The 11,524-nt window shown below is 47.7% G+C and overlaps 1 protein-coding gene across 1 annotated transcript; it reads left to right on the plus strand.

The window, feature by feature from the left end:
• Window positions 1–140: 140 nt before the first annotated feature.
• CCDC127 (coiled-coil domain containing 127) lies at window positions 141–11,524 on the plus strand. The gene is made up of 3 exons (XM_004017096.5): window positions 141–195; window positions 1,269–1,399; window positions 10,210–11,524. Exons 2-3 carry the CDS (start codon window positions 1,279–1,281, stop codon window positions 10,863–10,865), a joined length of 777 nt encoding a protein of 258 aa, XP_004017145.2. The 5' UTR covers window positions 141–195; window positions 1,269–1,278; the 3' UTR covers window positions 10,866–11,524.

Below are 11,524 nucleotides of genomic sequence, written 5' to 3' on the forward strand. Positions count from 1 at the left end.
GGGTCTTACGTCGCCGCGCTCGAAGTCTTAGGTCGCCGCACCCTGGGTCCTACGTCGCCGCGCCCGGGGTCCTACGTCGCCGCGCCCGGGGTCTTACGTCGCCGCGCCCGGGAGACTGGGCAACGCCGCGCCTGCGCAGAAGGGCTGGCGGGCGGGGGCTCTCAGGGCACCTGGTCGGCGAGTTCCCGGCCGGAGGTAAGTTGGCGTTTGGGGGTCTTCTCGGGCTCCCCCGGTTTCTCCTCATATCCAGACAGTGTTGGGTTTTTCTGGAGATTGCGGCAGTTTTGTGAGACGGTACCGGGGTACCCGTCCCGCTGTCTCTCCGGGACGGAGCGGGAGTTCCGGTATCGGGCAGTTGGACGGCGGGCCGCCAGCTTGGACCGGTGTTCCGCGGTCACCGGGGCGCCCAGCCCGTTCGGAGCCCTCTGCGCGTCCCGGGGCGGCGGGTGCCCGGGCACCCTCGAGCGCGCTGTCCGAAGTGGAGCGCAGGCCCTGAAGTTTGTGGGGTCGGGGGCGGAGTGCCGCTCCCAGCCCTGCGCTTTGAGGGTCGTGAGCTTCGGTACATCCTCTGACTTTTTTTTTTTTTTTTTAAATTGTGCTGGCCACAAGCACCTTCACAATAACTACTGAGCTTTTGTGTGTGTGTCATTTCTTTATTGCTAATTAGGATTTTATACCTTTAGGCGTTAAGCAAGTATTTATTGGAAATCCTATGAAGAGTCTTTGATGCTGAATTGAGTTTCTTCTGTCTGTATTCACCTCCTTCTATTTGTATTTCAGTTATTTGAAACACATCACGCTCGCCTACGATTTGCGAGTTGCTTTAATCTCGTAAGGCTCACCGCTGTGGAGCCCATACCTAGATCTGAACAAAGTTTTTTAAGAGAGAAAAAAAAAAAAAAAAAAAAGGCTCACGTGGACCACATGCTGTGCTTAGTCGCTCAGTCGTGTCGGATTTTTTGTGACCCCATGGACTGTAGCCCGCCAGGCTCATCTCTCCATGCGGATTCTCCAGGCGAGAATACTGGAGTGGGTTGTAATGCCCTCCTCCAGGGGATCATGGAACCCAGCTCTCCCACATTGCAGGTGGACCCTTTACCGGCTGAGCCATCAGCGTAGCCCAAGAATACTCCCGTGGGAACCCTGTTCCTTCTCTGAGGGATCTTCAGGACCCAGGAATCAAACCAGGGTCCCCTGCAGATGATATATTGTGAGCAGTGTATTTTGTTCCATTTTGTGTGGTTAACGATATTGTTATTTACTTCAAGGTGTATCTCCATGAATAACTTAAATGACCCCCCAAATTGGAATATCCGGCCCAATTCCAGGGCTGATGGAGGTGATGGAAGCAGATGGAATTATGCCCTGTTGGTTCCAATGCTGGGACTCGCTGCTTTTCGTAAGTCATGATTCTCCTAACTTGTTTTCTGGGCTCAAAGTGTGGAGCCCAGAGATCTTGGGCTTTGAAACCTAGCAAATGTTGCCTGGGGAAAAAATGCACAGTGAGCTGTGAAGACTGTATCACAAGATGTGTGTGTGTGCGCTCAGTTGTGTCCGACTCTTTGTGACCCCATGGTTTGTAGCCTGCCAGGCTCCTCTGTCCATGGGATTTTCCAGGTGAAAATATTGGAGTGGGTTTTCATTTCCTTATCCAGGGGATCTTCCCAACCCAGGGACCGAACCCATGTCTCCTGCATTGGCAGATGGATTCTTTACCACTGAGCCGCCTGGGAAGCCCTGTAAGCCCAGGAGAGAGCCTTTCAGATACCTGTTAGGAACTGCTCTGCTGAGGTAGAGGAGGAGCCAGGGAATACATGTGGTCAGGCTGCATCTTGCTGAAAGATTACTCCTTCTCACGAAAGAAAAACCAGGTATCTCAAGTTAAGGATTTTAGTATGGGGAGGTGCAAGAATCTGGGGTCATTAAAATTCTTCCGTAAGTTTGTATCTTAACTATGTTGGGTCTCATGTATCCAAGACAGAGTGCGTTCACCCTGAATGCCTTTCAGGGTGGACGCGTAGGTCACTGACTGCAGTGGCTAATCACTCAGCCGTGAATGGCAGGCACCAGTCTCTGTTCACACAGAGGCGTACTGTGTGTCCTGGTCAAGCGATTTAAGCCTCTGAGCCTCAGTTTCTCTGACACTGTAATTATCTTAGTGCGGTGTGAGGGTTAAATAAGAGAGAGATTTTGTGTGGAGTGATCAGTAACCGTTCATTCTTTTCAAAGCTTCATTGCTCTGAAGGGGGCTCCCTTGCTTCAGTTGCCCTCATAAGCGCTAATGAGGAAGAGTGACGTAGGCATGAAGGAAAACCCGTTTTCGATGTCTGTGTACTGTTTAGGGTATCAGTCTTTGGGAGACTTCATCCCTGAAATCTCTGCTCAGGCTGACTAGAAATTCTCTCTACATGGAACCCACTTTGTACCACTTTGGGGAAATTACCAGTCACTGGTCCCTTGTAATTTTTCCAGCTCTTAGTTTTTATCCGGACTATTGCGGTGACCAAAAAGTTCGTTTGAGTTTTAAACTTGAACGAACTTTTTGGCCAATTCAATCCCTGATGAATTTCTGGATGGTTAGGAGTTGATTTTATGTTTTGTCATTGTTGCAGAGGAAGAAACTTTACGCTTTTAGGTTTTTCTGGCTGGTCTAAGAATTAAATTGATACGAGTTAGAGTAACAGGAGAAAATAAAACCAAAGTTCCTAACATCTACCCATTGGAGAGAGCTGGGGCTTCCTAGGTGGCTTATTGGTGAAGACTCTGCCGCCTGCCTGTGCAGAGACGTGAGAGATGTGGGCTTCGTACCCCGGTCGGGAAGACCCTCTGGAGGACGGCACGGCAACCCACTCCAGTGTTCCTGCCTGGGAAATGCCATGGACAGAGGAGCCTGCTGGGATACGGTTCGTGGAGCGAAGAGTTGGACACCACTGAGCACACGCACAACAACCACAGCATAGGAGAGCCAGGAAAGCTGAGCGACCCAGCAGGATGCACGGGCTCTCCCCTGAGGTGCCACGCTCAGCTCAAGACCAAAGAGGGAGCTTGGGGTGGGGAGAGTCAGTTACCAGAGAACAGGAGAAGCACAGTGATCGAGGGTAAGGTTCTTGTGCAGACTTAGGCTGTAGCCTTTTCATTAGATAACTTTCAGGCAATTTGGTTACCCTGTTCCTGGCACAGTCAGGGAGACTCCGTTACAACTGGAGACTTCTCTTATAAATCTAAGTGTTTCTTGTGTTGTTAGTTAGGCTCTAAGTCGTCTCCAACTCTTTGCAGCCCCATGGATGGTAGCCTGCCAGGCTCCTCTATCCATGAGCTTTCCCAGGTAAAAATACTGCAGTAGGTTGCCATGTCCTTCTCCAGGGGACCTTCCTGATCCAAGGATCAAACCTGTGTCCTGCGTTGGCAGGTGAGCTCTTTCCTGCTGAGCCACCAGGGAAGCCCCAAGTGTTTCTTATGAACGGGTAACTCCTACTTGGTTTTCAAAGTCTCTTCCATGTCTGCTGTTTCTTAAAAAATAACCAGTTGATATAATCCTTACGCCAAAGAGACCTTTTTTTTTTTGATTAGTAGAAAGTGGATTTGTTTAGAGAGAGACACACTCCACAGAATATGGTCCATCTTAGAAGCAGAGGCCCTGAAATGTGGGGTGGTTAGCTTTTATGGGCTGGGTAATTTCATAGGCTAATGAGTCGGAAGATTATTCTAATTATTTGGGGAAGGGCGCAGTGATTTCCAGGAATGGGCCACAGCCTACTTTTTTGACCTTTCATGGTTGGCTTTAGAACTGTTCTAGAGTTGGTCATTGTGTAATTTAGCATGCTGCTGTATTATAGTGAGCGTATAATGAGGCTCAGGGTCCACTGGCAGTGGATCCTGCCATCTTGGACCTACTTGGTTCTGACCAGTTGCAGGAAGATCAAACCAGTCAACCCTAAAGGAAATCAACCCTGAATATTCATTGGAAGGATTGGTGCTGAAGCTGAAGCTGCAGTACTTTGGCCACCTGATGGGAAGAGCCAACTCATTGGAAAAGTTGTGGTGCTGGGAAAGACTGAAGGCAAAAGGAGAAGGGAAGGTCAGAGGATAAGATGGTTAGATAGCATCACCAACTCGGTGGACATGGTTTTGAGCGAACTCCAGGAGACAGTGGAGGACAGGAGCCTGGCGCGCTACAGTCCGTGGGGTGGCAGAGCTGGACGCCACCTAGTGACTGAACAACAGCTGCGTGCTAAGTCGCTTCATTCGCTTCTACTCTTTGCAGCCCTGTGGGCTGCGACCTACCAGGCGCCTCTCTTCATGGGATTCTCCAGGCAAGAATGCTGGAGTGGGTGGCCATGCCCTCCTCCAGGGGATCTTCCTGACCCAGGGATTGAACTCGTGTCTCCTGCATTGGCAGGCAGGTTCATTATCACTGGCACCAAGGGCTATGCCGTTCTTTTAAAAGTTGTGCCCTGCCCCCTTCCCTCCTGTTTCATTCTCCCTTCAGATTTTAGTCCCATGTTCTTATGGAAAGCAGAGGGGTGATGCTCCAATTTCTGTGGCTTCAAGGCTGAGGAGGGGTATTGACCTTATCTGTCAGGGAGTAAAAATCTCTGGATGCCTGGTCTAGGACCCCAGGGGCAGGATGGCTTCTTGTTTGCAGTCGGTTTGGGCTGGAATCCTCACATAGCTGTCAGCTTGATGTGGAGCTGTTACACAGCTTCCACAGCCTTCCTGTGACTCTTCTTGATGATGAAGCACTTTGTATGATATCAGACTACAAAAATAACTATCTATAAATGACAAAAGAATTGTTGACTAAAAAAAAGATGGACAGGTGAGAGTTGAGAGTTAAGTTTTATTTGGGGAGAAATAAGGACTGCAGCCTGGGAGGCAGCACCTCAGATAGCTCGGAGGCAGAGCTCCAGAGAGGAAGTGGGGGAAGGTCAGCATACAAGATTTTGGTGAAGGGGGCGTTGAATGCAATCAAGGGCTCATTTTACAAGAGGTTTTCTGCTAGTCACAGGAGCTTGTGTCACCATGAAGGGGTTTGGTGCCTTTTTAGATATGTTGTTCAGTTGCGAAGTTGTGTCTGACTCTTAGTGATCCCATGAGCTGTAACGTGCCAGGCTTTCCTGTCCTTTGCCATCTTCTGGAGCTTGCTCAAACTTAGGTCCATTGAGTTGGTGGTGCCATCCAACCATCTCATCCTCTGTAGCCCCTTTCTCTTCCTGCCTTCAGTCTTTCCCAGCATCAGGGTCTTTTCCAACGAGTTGGCTCTTCACGTCAGGTGGCCAAAGTATTGGAGCTTCAGCAGCAGTCCTTCCAATGCATATTCAGGGTTGATTTCCTTTAGGATTGACTGGTTTGATCTTGCAGTCCAAGGGACTCTCAGGAGCCTTCTCCAACACCACAGTTCAAAAGCATCAGTTCTTAAGTGCTCAGCCTTCTTAATGGTCCAACTCCCACATCCCTAAGTGACTACTGGAAAAACTGTAGCTTTGGCTATATGAACATTTTGTTGACTAAGTGACATCCCTGCTTTTTAATATGCTGTCTAGGTTTGTCATAGCTTTCCTTACAAGGAGCAAGTGTCTTTTACTGGCTACAGTCCCCATCCACAGTGATTTTGGAGCCCAAGAAAAAATCTGTTACTGTGTCCCCTTTTTCTCCATCTATTTGCCATGAAGTGATGGGACCAGATGCAATGATCTTAGTTTTTTGAACGTTGAGTTTTAAGCTAGCTTTTTCACCTTCCTCTTTCACCCACATCAAGAGGCTCTTTAGTTCCTCTTCACTTTCTGCTACTAAAAAACTCATACTATCTGTTATTAAAAGCAGCATTTCAAGAAAACTTCGAAGAAGCCAAATCCAGTCTTGGCCCAGCCTGCTTCCCTGGTGGCTCAGAGGTTAAAGCGTCTGTCTGCAATGCAGGAGACCTGGGTTCAATCCCTGGGTCAGGAAGATCCCTTGGAGAAGGAAATGGCAACCCACTCCAGTATTCTTGTCTGGAGAATCCCATGGACGGAGGAGCCTGGTTGGCTGTAGTCCACGGGGTTGCAAGGAGTCTGACACGACTAAGTGACTTCACTTTCACTTTCTTTCACTCCTAACAAAAGCCGTTTACCCAAGTAAATTTAATCCAGTCTTAGAAAATCTTGATCATGTAGAACTTTCTCTTCCAGTATTTTTTTCTCATTCTTTACACCTTCTTTTACTGAAAACAGACATCCTACTTTCAAGTTTTTTTTTCTTTTTCCACTTCAAGCTATTTTTTTTTGATGACAGATTTGTGACATATAATAAGATCTTATTTGACCTTTAATAAACCTAGGTATAACAGAAATACTGTACTTGACAGTGATGATTCTAAAGACATGTCTCTATTAGTCAAACCTAGAAACAAGTCACCTTCAATACCAGATATTTATTTAGTGTTGAATATTTCCTAGATCACATGAACCCCAAATTCTTTCAGGCCAGTTTTATACTCCTGAGTACTTATATAAGCACTTGTGCTTAATTGCTCAGTTGTGTCTGACTCTTTGCAACCCCATGAACTGTAACCTGCCAGGCTCCTCTGTCCATGGAATTCACCAGGCAAGAATACTGGGGTGGGTTGCCATTTCCTTCTCCAGTATAAACAATTAAGTCAATTAAGCAGAGCTCTTTTATAAATTAATTTTGGTTATACCACACGTCTACAACATGCAAACACAGAGGCCTCGAAGCTCTTATTTCAGATTTTCAGCGCTGAGTCAGTGTGTTGTTGTTGTTTAGTTGCTTAGCAAAAATAAGGCCGGAAGCTAACTGTGGCTCAGTCAGGTGCTGCAGTGTAGAACCATCGGTTTATGGTGGTTTAGTTGCTCGGTCGTGTCTGGCTGTTTACAACCCCATGGACCGCAGCACACCAGGCTTCCCTGTCCTTCTCTCTCTCCCAGTATTTCCTCAAACTCATGTCCACTGAGTTGGTGATGCCATTCAATCATCTCATCCTCTGTTGCTTCTTTCTTCTCCTGCCTTCAATCTTTGCCAGCATCAAAGTCTTTCCCATTGAGTCAGCTCTTTGCATCAGGTGGCCGAAGGATTGGCACTTCAGCTTCAGCATCAGTCCTTCCAGTGATGGAAGAGGTCAGTTTTCATTCCAATCGCAAAGACTGTTTACCAAACTTGCACAAAGTTGCACTCATCTCACACACTAGGAAAGTGATGCTCAAAATTCTCCAAGCCAGGCTTCAACTATATGTGAACCGTGAACTTCCAGATGTTCCAGCTGGATTTAGAAAAGGCATAGGAACCAGAGATCAAATTGCCGACATCTGCTGGGTCATTGGAAAAGGAAGAGTTCCAGAAAAATATCTACTTCTGCTTTATTGCTTATGCCAAAGCCTTTGACTGTGTGGATCACAACAAACTGGAAAATTTTATAAGAAATGGGAATACCAGACCACCTGACCTGTCTTCTGAGAAATCTGTATGCAGGTCAGAAAGCAACAGTTAGAACCAGACATAGAACAACAGATTGGTTCCAAGTTGGGAAAGGAGTATGTCAAGGCTGTATATTGTCACCCTGCTTACTTTACTTATATGCGGAGATGCCCAGCTGGATGAAGCATAAGCTGGAATCAGGTTGCCAGGAGAAATATCAATAACCTCAAATATGCAGATGACACCACCCTTATGGCAGAAAGCAAAGAAGACCTAAAGAGCCCCTTGATGAAAGTGAAAGAGGAGAGTGGAAAAGCTGGCTGAAAAGTCAACATTCAGAAAACTAAGATCATGGCATCCAGTCCCATCACTTCATGGCAAAATGATGGAGAAAGTATGGAAACAGTGAGAGACTTTATTTTGGGGGCTCCAAAACCACTGCAGACAGTGACTGCAGTCATGAAATAAAAAGCCGCTTCTTGGAAGAAAAGCTATGACCAACCTAGACGGCATATTAAAAAACAGAGACGTTACTTTGCCAACAAAAGTCCATCCAGTCAAAGCTATGGTTTTTCTAATAGCCATGTATGGATGTGAGAGTTGGACTATAAAGAAAACTGAGCACCGAAGAATTGATGCTTTTGATCCTTGGTGTTGGAGAAGACTCTTGAGAGTCTCTTGGACTACAGGGAGATCCAACCAGTCCATCCTAAAGGAAATCAATCCTGAATATTTATTGGAAGGACTGATGCTGAAGCTGAAGCTCCAGTAGTTTGGCCACCTGATGGGAAGAACTGACTCATTGGAAAAGGCCCTGATGCTGGGAATGATTGAAGGCAGGAGGAGAAGGGGATGACAGAGGATGAGATGGTTGGATCATATCACCGACTCGATGGACATGTGTTTGAGTAAAATCCAGGAGTTGGTGATGGAAAGGGAAGCCTGATGTGCTGCAGTCCATGGGCTCACAAAGAGTTGGACACAACTGAGCGACTGAACTGAACTGAAAATCACTGCATATGGTGATTGCAGCCATGGAATTAAAAGCCACTTGCTCCTTGGAAGAAAGTTACGACAAACCTAGACAGCATATTGAAAAGTAGAGACATTACTTTGCTGACAAATGTCCGTATAGTCAATGCTGTGGTTTTTCAGTATGGATGTGAGCGTTGTATCATAAAAAATGCTGAGCACCAAAGAACTGATGCATTTGACTGTGGTGTTGGAGGAGACTCTTGAAAATTCCTTGGACAACAAGGAGATCAAACCAGTCAATCCTAAGGAAATTAACCCTGATTTCAAATTGGGTTTGAAATTCATGTGGAGGACTGATGCTGAAGCTGAAGCTCCAGTCCTTTGGCCACCTGATGCAAAGAGCTGACTCATTGGAAAAGACCCTGATGGTGGGAAAGATAGAAGGTAGGAGGAGAAGGGGATGACAGAGGACGAGATGGTTGAATGGCATCACTGAGTCAATGGATGTGAGTTTGAGCAAGCTCCAGAGATGGTAAAGGACAGGGAGGCCTGGTGTGCTTCAGTCCATGGGGTCACAAAGTGACTGAGTGACTCAATAACAAAAGCAGCCATTCATAACGTGGAGCATATCCTATACCAGTGAAATCATTACACTGTCTTTTGTCTTGTTATCAGAAAAGACCAAAACTCTCACTGAGGATGGAGAAGGTCTGGAGACAGCACCCAGAACCAGGCTCCAGCTGGTCGCAGGCTTTGTGGTCATCAGCTCTGTTTCTCACTTTGGCTTGTCAGTTTGTGGAGCAGAGCAGGGTATTACCCACCCCAGCTGCCCACACCTTATGTCTCGTGTTTGTGAGGTTATGGTGGAGCTGTGTCTTGAGGCTGAAATTCTGACTTATTTGTATGACCCCCTAGCAGGATATAAGCAGCCATCTTGGGCCTTACTTGTTTACTAGTGATGACCGGGCACAGCTTTGAACACACTTTGAACTTTTTTCAGTTCTGTACTAACCTGGCCAACACTGTGAAGCATACTTGCCCGTGAGTGAGTGAGTGAGTGAGTGAGTGAAGTCGCTCAGTCGTGTCCGACTCTTTGTGACCCCGTGGACTATAGCCCACCAGGCTCCTCCATCCATGGGATTCTCCAGGCAAGAATACTGGAGTGGGTTGCCATTTCCTTCTCCAGGGGAATCTTCCCAACCCAGGGATCGAACCCAGGTCTCCTGCTTTGCAGGCAGACCCTTTAACCTCTGAGCCACCAGACTTGCCCATAGTCATTTTTAAACCTTGCCAATGGTCTGTGGGGGCCCTGTGCCCAGAGTATAGGCACGAGGTGCTATGCTGGAGGTATGTTTTCTCAGCCCTCAGACGTTACGAGGCTGGAAGGGGTCTCTGCAGTCTTGTTGGACTTCTCTTTGGAGAGCCCTTACCTGATTTGAAGCACTCTGCATATTGTACGTGTGCTTACTTGCTTTAGTCTTGTCTGACTCTTTGTGACCCATGGACTATAGGCCACCAGGCTCCTCTGTCCGTGGGATTATCCCAGCACGAATACTGGAGCGGGTTGCCATTTTCTCCTTCAGGGGATCTTCCCTGCCCGGGGATCCAACACGTGTCTCCTGCTCTGGCATGTGGATTCTTCACCATCTGAGCCACCTGGGAAGCCCACATAGCTTCATACAAACTATTCATTTTGTTTGTCTCAGGACGTAAGAATTTATTGAAATGTTCTATAGCAGTTTTATGCTTCCTGTAAATAGAGATTATAACTTGAGCTCTGGTGTTCATTATGTGTGTTTTCCTCCCCCAAATTATTTGCGTCAGGCTGGATTTGGTCTAGGGAGTCAAGAAAAGAAATAGAAAAGGAGAGAGAAGCTTACCGTCAGAGGACAGCTGCCTTCCAGCGGGAGCTTGAAGCCAGGTACCACGCCACAATCGCAGAAAGCCGGCGGGCCGTGGCACACTTGTCCCTGGAACTTGAAAAGGAGCAGAACAGAACAACTAGTTACCGGGAAGCCCTCATCTCTCAGGGGCGCAAGTTGGTGGAAGAGAAGAAACTTCTGGAACAGGAGCGGGCTCAGGCCCTTCAGGAGAGGAGGCAGCCCTTGCAGAGTGCATACCTGCGCTGCCTGGGCCAGGAGGAGGACTGGCAGCGCAGGGCCAGACTCCTGCTGAGCGAGTTCGAGGCCGCGCTCACCGAGAGACAGAGCATCTACTGCAGCCTGGTGCTTCCGCGCCGCAGGCGGCTCGAGCTCGAGAAGAGCCTGCTGGTCCGCGCAGCCACCGACCCGGTGGCTGCGGACCTCGAGATGGCAGCTGGCCTCACTGACATATTTAAGCACGATACGCACTGTGGGGATGTCTGGAACACCAACAAGCGCCAAAACGGGAGGCTCATGTGGCTGTATCTCAGATACTGGGAACTGATCATTGAACTGAAGAAGTTTAAGCAGGTAGAGAAAGCCATACTGGAAAAGTAAGACAGGGATGAACTGCTCCGGGTCGGAGCTTTGCGTTTCGGGTTTGTTTCGGGTTTGTTTCGGGTTTTCCGACGTTCGCTGCCCCTCCTGCCAGCGCTCCCTTGCTGTGACCCTGCATGCGCACCGCAGCCTCTCAGCAGTGGCCACGCCCGTCACCCTCTGAGCAGGACAGTGAGCCTCTGTCCCCTGCAGCAGCTGAGGACGCAGTCTCAGAAGCAGATCAATATTTTATTAAGCAGAACAGGATAACCTCACAGCTTTAGAGTAAAACTGTTTTTAAGAATGTCAAATACAGCGTTCATCCTGGAAGTCATTTTGTCACTCCCTAAATAAGTTCTGTTTTCTCCTCAAATTATTTTTCTCTCTCCTAAAACTACAGTTAGAAGTTGTCAGGTAGCGGTGAGGACTGCCTCAAAGATGGGAACAGATGGTGGTGACGCCAGCAAGGTTTCGTGGTCTGAAGCTTTTTCCCATCAGAGTGTTTCTGCTTTCCACTTGATAACCCTTGTGGGTGTTTGGAGTTTGCTGTGTCTGTATTCAGTAAGCAGATACTATTTATTTAGGTTGGTGCAAAGGTAATTGCAGTTTTGCATTGTTGAATTTTGCTATATGATATTGAAATACATTCTTAAATAAATGAAGTTGTTTTGAAAGTGCAA

Source organism: Ovis aries, chromosome 16, assembly GCF_016772045.2.
Source record: "Ovis aries strain OAR_USU_Benz2616 breed Rambouillet chromosome 16, ARS-UI_Ramb_v3.0, whole genome shotgun sequence".
Lineage (NCBI taxonomy): Eukaryota > Metazoa > Chordata > Mammalia > Artiodactyla > Bovidae > Ovis > Ovis aries.